The sequence below is a fragment of the Monomorium pharaonis genome, chromosome 5 (assembly GCF_013373865.1).
Source record: "Monomorium pharaonis isolate MP-MQ-018 chromosome 5, ASM1337386v2, whole genome shotgun sequence".
Classification (NCBI taxonomy): Eukaryota; Metazoa; Arthropoda; class Insecta; order Hymenoptera; family Formicidae; genus Monomorium; species Monomorium pharaonis.
In genome coordinates, this window is record NC_050471.1 from 19,504,808 (window position 1) to 19,516,857 (window position 12,050).

The 12,050-nt window shown below is 29.8% G+C and overlaps 1 protein-coding gene across 2 annotated transcripts in view; it reads left to right on the top strand.

Annotated features, from left to right (window-relative positions):
• LOC105838994 (ADP-ribosylation factor-like protein 4C) overlaps positions 1–12,050 on the top strand; it is a 77,974-nt gene that overhangs the window by 43,694 nt on the left and 22,230 nt on the right. For both annotated transcript variants that reach the window (XM_036286504.1, XM_036286505.1), the window contains exons 2-3: positions 2,161–2,589; positions 6,901–7,116. In XM_036286504.1, the coding sequence (XP_036142397.1) occupies positions 2,379–2,589; positions 6,901–7,116 (427 nt within the window). In that variant the 5' untranslated portion in view covers positions 2,161–2,378. The remainder of the gene's footprint in view (positions 1–2,160; positions 2,590–6,900; positions 7,117–12,050) is intronic.

Here is a 12,050-nt window from a genome sequence, read left to right on the forward strand (position 1 = left end):
CACTGATAATTTTTTTTTAGTTGGAGAAAAAAATTTTTTTTGTCATCAAAAGATAGCAAATAATTAGCAAATAATTTTTATATTAATGATTTTTTAATTTGTTTAGTGTATCAACCAATGCGATAGCGACGCGACGCCAAATACATAAAAAATCGTGCCGCGTGATGCAAACATCACTGCGCAAATGTCGCGGCGCTACTAAGCTTTATCTGAAATTTAGTTGTCAAATTCACTTTCAGTTAAAATATCTCAGAAACTAAAATCATAATAAAAAATGTAATAGCAATTTATTATATAATATTGATGTGAGCTTTTGATTGTGATCAGTCCAATTAAAATTGGTGAACTCCTGAGATCCTGAGATCTCTCTTGCGCGAAAAAGCTCACTTGAGTTATTTTCCACATGTACACACACACGTAAAACTAATTTGTCATTTAAGAGGCTTTACAATGTGTCTACATACAATTTTATAAAATTAAAATAAAATTATTTGAATTTAAAAAATCGGATACAACGACAAAAAAATTTACTCTTCTTTAAGATGACGTTTGGTTTTTGTATTTTGGTTAAACAGGGATAGAGAAATAATTGTTACCGCGGAATGGATGGTTGACTATATGGCGATGGGAGGGGGGGGAGGATTTTTTAACAAAATCATTGTAATAAAATTTGTATGAGAACTACAAAAGGAGTTATTTATTATGCAAAAAGTCTCATTTTATAGTTTGCTTCTTGGTTCTGAAAAAAATTTATAAAAAATGCCTTCTTTTTTGTGGCTCCAGAAATGTAATTATATGAAAATAGAAATTCATACAAATTACATAATACTATTTCATTTACCTGAAAATTTTAAAGTTATATACTTTTGAAGAATAAATGCAATATAATTTTTCACATTGAATTAACGTAGGAAAATCATGTACTAATTGTGATATTAAATCTATACTTAACAAAACTGATATAATAAAATCAAATAGATTTCTTGATTTTTAAACTGATGTTATTCGAAATTTGTAATGAGAAAATTACATATCTGAATATTAAAGCTATACCTAAAGATATATGTCAATGTAAATAAGTAAAAAATTATTAGTGCAATCTTTCATCACAGTGAAAATATAATCGATGAACATTATACAAACATGATATGTACTAAAAACGCAAAAAAGTGATGTTAATAAATGATTTAAATATAGAGAGCTTGAAATATGTTGTAGAGCAGCTAAAAATAAGACACGTATTTTTTTTAAAGTACCTAAAAGCAGGGAGTAAAACACCCCATTAAAAAAAATGGTTTTTCTCTTTCAGGGCGAATATCGACAAAACTATAAAAGATAAAAAAAATTTTTTATGTTAATTCTTTAAAATTTAGGTATTACTTATTATTTATTGATAACAGTATATTTTTGTGTTACGTTCTTTTTGACGAGATTGCATTCATTATAAACGAGGAAAGACGAACGGAAAATGTCGACATATTTAGCGACGCAAGATGCATGTAATTATTGTAATTATTAAATCGCTGCGAGAAAAATACACATATGAAAGGGAGGAAGATGGGAGGCGTTAGAGAAAGTTCGATAACTGATGAAGACATAAGATGTTACCCAGAAACAGTTCACAGAGCAAGCAAACCGGATTATTCGGATTCATTAAACCACGGAGGAACCGGTCCCGAAAAGAACCGACTCTATTTCTTCAACTGTCTGGTTTCGCAGCCTACTTTGCGTGCGAGACAATGATACATTGTTCAGGAAGTTGTTTTTGACCTAGACGATATAAATAATGAGCCTGATCTGTGTGATAGATACGCTAATAAGAGAATTACCGCTTATTCGCAACCAATACTAAAAAAAAGGGTGAAAGTTTTTTTCAAAAGAAATTTTTATGGCACACACACACACACACACACACACACGCGCGCGCGCGCGCGCGCGTGCGCGTGCGCGTACATTCGACATATGTATAAAATGTTTTTGCTTCTAAATTAAATGTCTGTGAGTAAGAAAACTAGGATTCACTGTAATTCAGTCAATATTGAAAGTGATATTGACCTTGACTGGCTTTACTTATTAGACCAGATATTTTAAGTCTGCGCACTTATATTTTACGTGAAATCAGTTAAAAGACATTAACTGTAGAATGCACTTGTTTTTCAGACGATGCGGTAGTGGATAAATTCAAGAGTTTTTTTTATGAATATCGAAGATAGAATTTGGAGAAGAGAGATAGATATTTTGCGTGGAATAAAAGGAAGGAAAGAGAGAGAGAAAGAAATCTAGATGCCAGGTTAAATCAGAACAAAGAAGAAAAGAGAAAAAAACGGGAGAAAGAGAATTGTCGAAAAGAAGCAAGAACGACGGAACGAAAGAAAGGGATGGGCGCTGGGATGGGTAGGAGCGGCACGAGTGGCGGTCTACTTGAGGCACTTCCTACGGGAACTCCGCTTCACGTGGCTATGCTAGGTCTTGATAGTGCCGGGAAGACAACCGCTCTGTATAGACTCAAATTTGATCAGTATCTCAATACTGTACCGACCATTGGCTTCAACTGCGAGAGAATTCGCGGCGGCATTGGGAAAGCTAAAGGTACGTAGCTTACAATCTTCCATTTTTTCTAATATATGATTTCAAAATTAATGTGTCTAAGTCTTTTCAACGATAATCTCCTTAACTGACCTTTTTAATTAAAAATTGATTTTTCTTTCAGCGGGAACAATGTTAATGTTTTTCGAATTATAAATGATCATAGAAATACAGTTTTTTGTGACTAAATTTCTGGCAGTTAAATTCCAGATAGATTTTACCTCAATAGAGATTTAATATCTTGATTATGACATACTAATATTGCATACTAATAACATTTCATGAGTCTCTTCCCTTATGAAAAAGTAGTACTGGTTTTAATACTGGAAAAAGTACTGGTGAAAGTACTGGAGACATAAGTACTCAAAGTACTACTAAATTCGACCATACTGATCTTCGAAGTACTAATGTAGCCTGTACTTCGTCAGTACTCCTCAGTACTCATCTAATACTCATTCACCACTCATTAAGTACTCTCTCTCTAATACTCGTCCTAATACTCGTTTAGTACTCATTTCAGTACTCATTCAGTACTCTTGTAGTACTTACATTGAATACTAACGTAGTATAGCCGCAGCACAAGCGTAGTACTACCCAAGTAGAACAAAAGGAGGTGACATCAAAATGACGTTATTTTGACATAATCTTTTATATGATTATTTGTTCTACTTGGGTAGCGTAGTATTCGTGTAGCAATAACTAAGCATATAATTAAACTACGCTGACATAGCACCCGCAAATATTTACATAATTATCGTAAATATATCGTAATAAATATTTTTATAATATTTACGATAAATATTTATGATTTGTTCAATCCAAGATCACAAAAATATTTATAAAATATTTCGGTTAATATTTATAAAATATTCAAACAATTATTATAAATATTTTGTAAATATTTTATAAATATTGTGTGCTGTCTGGGAGTTAATCCGAATTCATATTATAATTTTATATTTGCATTATAATTTTGCTTATAAGTTTTCATACAGTGTTGTAAAACAACGTACAATTTTTTTATATTTAAACTTCACAAATGTTTTTAATTTGTTATACGATATATACTAAATAGATCTTAAAGTTAATTATTTAGTTTATTAAAATTTGGTATTGCTTTTTAAACATATAAGATTAACTTATATAAACAAATATTTGAAAAGAATCATACGACTTAAGTAATATATAATAAGAATGTAGATATTGCCTTAAGTATTTATAAAATTAATGTTAAAAATTTTAGCGTACTGACGAGTTATATATCGTTTCCCACGCTGATAGTACTCCGAGTATTAATCTGATACCACTTCAATACTTTAAAGTACTAATGAATATTATTGCTTCTAGTACTGCCAGTACTGTAAGCTCTGATAGGCAAAGTACTGACCATTCTGCAATATTCATGAGTATTAATATACTAATACTCTCAGTACTGATCCTAACACTCCCAATACTGATCACTCAATACGGAGTACTGAGTGTTAGTACTACTTTTTCGTAAGAATTTTTCTATTAATTTTCTCATAATTGTACCTTAATACTTTTATACACAGAATAATAAGACGAATTAATTGGTATAAAAAATATGATTACTTTTTAGAAACATGTAATTGTATATTTTAAATTGTGTAATTTTTTGCTATCAATTGTTTTCACGCTTTGTGTACAATAAATGAAAAATATAAAAGAATGTTTACACACATGTAAAGTTCTATTCTATCCTGTTCAATTTATTTCAAAAAAATTTTACAAAATATGAATTTATTTGATCTTTCTTTACTTTTTTACATTTTTTTAGCTATATCAGATCTGATACCTTGAATTTAAAAATTTTGATTTTATATTTGTAATCGGCAAAAATCCTGAAATAAGTTCATTCAAATTGAATAATTTTTTTATCCACCATAATGAATTTTCTATTTCAAATTTTTGACTACATATTCATAATCAGCCAAAAAATCTTTAATAAATTATGAATTAGATGTAAATTATTCTAAAAAAAAGTCATGCATGAAAAGTTAAGAGAACTTTTGAGAAAACACTTAATGAAGAAAAGCAGCATTACGTTTCAAAAATTCTATACAAGAAAATTGTATGAATTTCCGTGGAAATTATATTTTTTATTTTAATAAATAAAACAATTAAATCGTTTTTGAAAAAGCTATATGAATATACTAATAATAAGATTAAATTGTACATAAGCTCGCACTATTAAACTCATTTGGCTAAAACAGTAATCAATATTTTTAACTGGTTCACTGGTAGACGCGAAATCCATGTTTTGTGCCAAAACTGGTAAGAGCTAATAATTATGCAACCAAAACGTAAGTGTACCAAGCTTTGTGCAAATTATATCATATGCGTTATTATCTATGAACCGGTTAATTGCCAAAAATTCGACATTTTATGTGCATCAATCTAATATTTATCCTTGGGAAAGGTCGCCAAATTCTATATTTTTAAAATAAATTCCACACTAATGCACAGTAGATTAATACACTCCGAATAATAATTAAAAACTAAATATTGATATATTAGAATGAACAATATTTTTATTAAAGTGGTCTAAAATTTCCTTTCTTTTCCATAAAAATTTCTTTTTCCTTTCACTTTAAATCTTCCTTGCATTTTCCCTCGCATAAAAAAATTTGTCCAGATTCTATTATACAAAAATGGTTTACATTCAAATTCTGTGCTTCCAATAGAAAGGGCTCCTCTATTCGATCGGCATCTTCCACATGATGCACATTGGATAACGCTAATGCCGGCGGTAAGCGTCATTTAAGAAGAAATGTAAGGTTGACTTTGTAACTTGGTCAAAAGGGTGTAGAAAAATTGTTGAAAAAACGTTTTAAGCAATTTCAAGAATGATAAATATGTGGAATACAAATGTTTTATTTCATGAACGTTAATGTTTATTACTGGGGAGTAATCGTACTATAAAACTTTGCTTTTCTTCACAACAGTATTTTGAACTAAATGAAAACCGTAAAATATGCGATTTTTTACGTAAACTTTGAATGCGATTTGTTGTTAGAAAAAGTAAATCTGTGAAAAAATTAATAACAGCATTCAAAAGTGCCAACTTTCAGCTTTCCAACGTTTGTTTGCTGAGCGCTGTACGTTGTTTTGTTCACGAGTAATAACCGATGAAAGTCAAAATGACCATTTTTTTTATTAAAATCTCAATAACTCGGTAAAAAAAAATCGTACAGCAATGAACAACCACTTAAATTAAAGGGAAAAGTTCCCGCTCTAAAATGCAAGTAACAAAAATATTCTATGATTTTTTTCACGCGAGATGCAGCGCAGCAAATTTGCATAAAAAATTTTCATTTTAACGGGTCAAGCTTCATCATTGTGCCACGTTGGTAAAAAAAAGATAACTAAAATTGCCAAAAAGCATTTGAAAGAAGAAGTTTCAAACTTTAAAACGCTTTTTGGATTTTGTTTCTACGATGATTTTTTGCTGAGTTGCGGCAGTTTGAAAATAGCCTAAATTTTCAGTATACAAAAAGTGTTCCTTATTTTTTTTTGAGTAGTCGAATTACTATTCTAAAGATTTATTAGGTTAGTTGCACTGCGATACATTTTAAAATTTAATATATATATATATGTATATATATATATATATATATATATATATATTTATACTGAAGATGACCAAAACCAATGCACCAAAACATCTGTACAAATTGCAATTCTAGGAAACACAACACATATTAGTTAATAACACCCAGCTTTAAGCAATTATGATTAATTTTATATTATTACACTAAGAGTCGATTGTATCTGATAATTAAAATTAAAATTATTAAAATTATATTATTTTCTAAAATTTTTAACTGATTTTATACTTTGTTAAAAATGATGTCCTACAATTAAAACACTGTTGAAAGAGCTCTTCATGCTTCTTATTCTGTCATGTGTGATTTTTACTTACGAGAAATAGAAGTCCATCGTATCCATTTTGTGGCAGTATCGCATACGTTCGCAGATTTTTAAAATTATTAATATAAAAACTTTTTATTATATTCAACATACCTTCAAATTTACTAAATGTGATTTTAGAAAAATTTTTGTTGCAAAATTTCATATTATATATTGTAGAATCTTTCAAAATTATTGTACATGAAGTGAGAAAAGTTGAAATAATTTTGAAGCTTTTTTGAAAACTTTTTGCGACAATCGGTATTCTATGCATGGATGAAAAGATTTGATTATAAATCTAATAAGTTGTAGGCACTACTTTTAGAGATCCTTGTTACATTGTTATGGTTTTCTTCTTTTTAAAATGTAATATTTTGTTAACAGGTGTTAATTTTCTTGTATGGGACGTCGGTGGACAAGAAAAGCTACGGCCATTGTGGAAATCTTACACAAGATGTACCGATGGTATCATTTTTGTTGTTGATTCCTGCGACACTGAGCGTCTCGAAGAAGCAAAAATGGAGCTTACTAGGACGGCAAGAAGTCCGGATAATGCGGGTGTGCCGATTCTAATTCTTGCCAATAAACAAGATTTACCTGGTAATATAAAACTTACTATAAATTATGTCTAAATGTTATTGATCTTTTTAATGAGAAAATGTACTCGCTTACCACATTTATATTTTCTAATTGTATCTTCTACTCGAAGAATAGACAGGACTGACCGGTGTGATTGTTAGCCAATAATGCAATTGTTTTAGAAATTTATTGTTACACATATTTTACGCATATTTATTTTTTAACGCACACACAATTTCTTTAAGAGTGTGTTTTTTTTAAAGAGTTTGCTTTTAAATACAACGAATATATAGAGTTCCTGGCTTAAGTGACTAAACTTGTAATATAAATCGGGGATTTCAAAACAAAATGATTGAACTCAAAAATAACGGTAGAGGACAACAAGATTAAAATTAACTGGTTTTATAAAAACATGTTCTTAGGTAGATATTTATCGTTTTTTTCGCAACACCCTCTTTGCTGTAAAATTGGTACTATTTATAGTTTAATTGATACAGCAATCTTGTTGTGTGATTCTTTTTTCCAATAGAAGGATCTTAAAATTTGTGCCAATGTATTATTTAAAAACGGAAATATGAATATTCTCTAGATTTTGTTTTTAAAGAAATAAAGGACATAGCAGGATAAGCACGTGTATGCTGCCCCCGCATGGATTTGATTGAGATTTTTACAAAAAATTGGCATTGATATAAGATTAAATTTTTTTAAGTATTATATCTGAAAAATAATTTTTATGGGAGTGATGGGGGAAAAAAAGAAAATAAAAAAAATTTTTTCGAAAACAGCTGAACCAATTTTAATAACAAAAATATATATTATTGGTTTCAATTCCACAATGTTATAAAAAAATTACGGAATTTTTTTCAAAAAATACGGGTCAAAAAAATTGTCAGAATTAAAAAAATTTTTTTTTCATGGGATCCAGATGGGGTACCATTATCATTTTTTATAGAAAAAATTTATGACTTTCCTAGTATGATATATTTAAATTTCAAAATAATCGGAAGGGTACTACATGTATAAACATAAATACACATATTTTTATTATTTATATACATATATATATAATATATACATATATATTATTAAATATATATACAAGGTGATTGACTATAAACGTACAAACGTACCTTATAGAAAAATAAAAAGCATCGAGATAAGTACAACGAACGGGTAACATTCAGAATCGACTACATAAAATTTTGAGAAAAATTGCTAAAATGTGCGAATAAACGCGCAGTGGACGGGTATCGTGGGCCTCAATCACCTTGTATATACATTATCCAAACAAAATTACCTTTTCAAAAAGGTAAAAAAAAGGCGCCAAGTGGTTTATCTTTAAGGAAAAAAATCACAAATCCTAGTACTTTTGATCAAATTCAATCTAAGTGATATATATATTTATGGTTGGAAAATATCACATTTATTTATGTATCACATAAATCCAAGATAATACTTTTCATTAAATTCAACTAAAATAATACATATATAAATTATATATATATATATATATATATATATGTATGTGTGTATATACACTAATACATATCATAGAATTCTTTTTTTATTGGTTCAAAACGGTGTTATAGCGTCACTTAACGGTCACTTAGCATCCCTCAAAGTGGTCTGGAACAGAAAACCATAAATATTTTTTTATCTAATGACTATAATTTCTAAATAAATATTAAAAAATTAAAAAATTGATATTAACAAAATGGCGCCACTAAAAAAATTTTTTTTTAATTTTTGCTAAAAATTTTGCCTCGCCTCAATAAAACAGTACGTGATATTCACGTTAATGCTAGATTGGCATCATGAAATGCATGTGAATATTCGAGTGGATATCTGCTCAAAAACGGTATTAGAATCTATGTGGATGCGATCGAAAATTTTGACGTAGTAACCACGTAAAAATTTTACGAACTTTAGAAACATCCTCTTAATATTCACGTATTCTCTAAATTTCTTGGAGTGACATGTTACTCTAAAAAAATGGAATTTTACTTTAAGCGATAGTGAAATACGGCCATTCGAAGCGGAGTGACATCTAACTTCTTATAATAATGAATTTTTCGCTTGATAAGTGATCTCTTCATTTGATTGGAGTGAAGATCACTTTTCTTGTAGCGAATCATTCACCCAATTAAAATGAGTAAATCATAAAAGTATTATGTGACAGTCCTCTTATACATCGGGCAGGAAGCTAATTATTACCTGTCTTAATCGTGCTGTGGATGGTCTTTATATAGTGCACCTTATTTCCGAGATAGTTACGCCGCCTGTCGGCGCCGTGTACTAACTGGTGAATGAGCGCGCGGCGTTTCTCGAAATATCTACGAGGGTCGATCAATAAGTACCCGTGTTTGAAGACACGTGGCGTTGCTGAGTGAAGTTGACATTACCGTCGTGTACTGTCAACTGTCAAACGACACCATACTAAATTTCAGACTAATTCATAAGTTAGTTTTTATTTGGTAGCCAGTTGTATCACTCGTGTTTTGTGTTTCTCGATAAAATGGAAAAAGAGCAATATCGATCCGTAATTCGCTTTTTTATTTTTGGATGGAAAAATTGGATCTATGGGGATAGACAGCATTCAACTTCGCTTTTATTTGTTCGCATGTTTTTCCATTTAAAAGTAAAAAGCGAATTACCGATCGATATTGCTCTTTTGTAAATCCTTGTATGTAAATTCTCTATATTTCTTAACAGATATATCCACAAAAAATCTAATAGATATTTCGAAGATAAAAGAATTCGATGCAATGATGAAAAAAGAACATTGCATCCATGTGGATAACTTATAGAAAAACCTGCATGCACGTAATTCATGTAAATCACGCGGATTCCATGTGAATGTCACGTAAATGTTTTGGGGTATTTGTTTAAAAGAAGATATAAAATTTTTTTTTTGTAAAACTTTTACATTCATCTAGAAGAGAATATTATAAAGTAAATTTATACAAAATATCAGGCTGATTAATGGATTAGTTTTTGAGCAATCTGGCACATCAGTTATAAAAATGCTGTTTTCAGAAAAACGCATTTAAAGTTAAAAGTAATAGAAAATTGTAGTTTTTTTTTACTTACCACTGACAAAGGCTAATCTGTTATTTCAGTCCCATATAACAAGCTTTCTGCTTTCTGCATCCACATGGAATCCGCGTGATTTACATGAATTAGGTGCATGCAGGTTTTTCTATAAGTTATCCACATGGATGCAATGTTCTTTTTTCATCATTGCATCGAATAGCACTTGTTTTGCTGCATTTGCAATTACAAGGAACGACCCCCTTAAGGGGTTATACTACCCAGGCGTGCTGAAAAATGAGGCTTTTTTTATGAATTTTTTTCTCCACTACTAATAAAGCAATCAAACTAAAGTTTACAGGGTTTATTATATAAGTTTTAAGATATACAAAAAAAATTTTTTTTTTTATTTAAAGTACAAAATGGCGTCGTGGCAATAAGTTACTTAAGAACGCTTTTTTTTCGAAGAGATAAACGGCGTGCAGAGTAGCAATGTTCATACAGCATCTATAGGGATAAAAAAATTTTTTTTATATTCTATATTAGTGTTTCTTTGGAAGTACCAACGATTATTAAAAAATATTGATTTTTACAAATTTGACATGCATTTAAAAACAAAAATTACTTTTTTTCGATGAAAAATTGATTTTAAATCGTTTATAAAAAATGTAATTATTTATTGATCGTAAAAATCATTGGTACTTCGATAGATAATCTAAAAAGCTACAGTTCAAATTTCAAGTCAATCGAATATAAATTGCCCGAGTTATGCTGCACACCAATTTGAAAAACATGGTTCTGAGATAATCGCGTTTAAAGTTTCAAAACATGTTTACTATATGAAAAATTGAAAATATTGGCTTGCTGATTTTTTTACCTTCACTCTGCTATCCCAGGACCGTAAAACATTTCTTCCAAGCCTAAATATTGCTCTTCAGCCTTTTTTCTAAGCGATGTAAGGTCCTTCCGCGCGTTTTTCTGTTTATTGATGCTGAGCAGTTTGCAGCTTGAACGCGCCGTTTATCGATTTCCATACAATAATTATAAAATTCGTGGCTAATCTTCAGTTCAAGTGTACTCATTATAGCAAGTAATTCTTGAAAACTATCATTATAAGTGATTGCAGCAACGTTAGTCACTATATCAATAACAGTTTTGCCGCTTGATACCGATTTCGGCGCTACTATCCAAACGACGGCGTTTAAACTTTCATTCGCATTTAATTAACACTTAATTTGAGAAAGTATAACTTACTTCTACCTATATAAAAATACCGACTTGACTACAACGCTTCAAAATGCTGCGCGTGACGGAGTGACATTTTTAAACATTTCAAAGCGCTCGGCGGCGCTTCGAAAAATAAGTTGTAAGAATTTTTTTTAATGTTTCCCACTTATAATTATGCTGGAATATTATTTTTAGATAGTTTATGCATCATTTAAGCCAATAAAAAAAAAAACGGAAAAAAATTTTTTGCTGAGTAGTATAATCCCTTAAGCACTTGTGATTATAACCGATTTTCCAGGATATTGGTAGATGCAAGTGGTGATAAAAGGATATTAAATTTCATAGGACTTATTAATATTAAGATTAAATCGACAACCTACACTGTAAAAAATTTGTGTAAAATTGTACCCACTCGGGATGTAATATTTCTAAAACCTTTTATTTGAAATATTACACTTCTACAGCAATATTACAGAAATATTTCATAAACGTTTCTGCAACATTTCTGCAATGTTTCAATGTCCGTGATCATTTCAAATGCAATCTTGGTAAAAGATTTCTGTAATATTTCGATAATATTTCTGAAACATATCAATGTAAAATATTACAGAAACATTTTACAAAATATTCGGGTACATGTTTCGTCTAGCTTATATCCACATTGCACAAATCTTCCACCGCAATGGTGCATTACATAT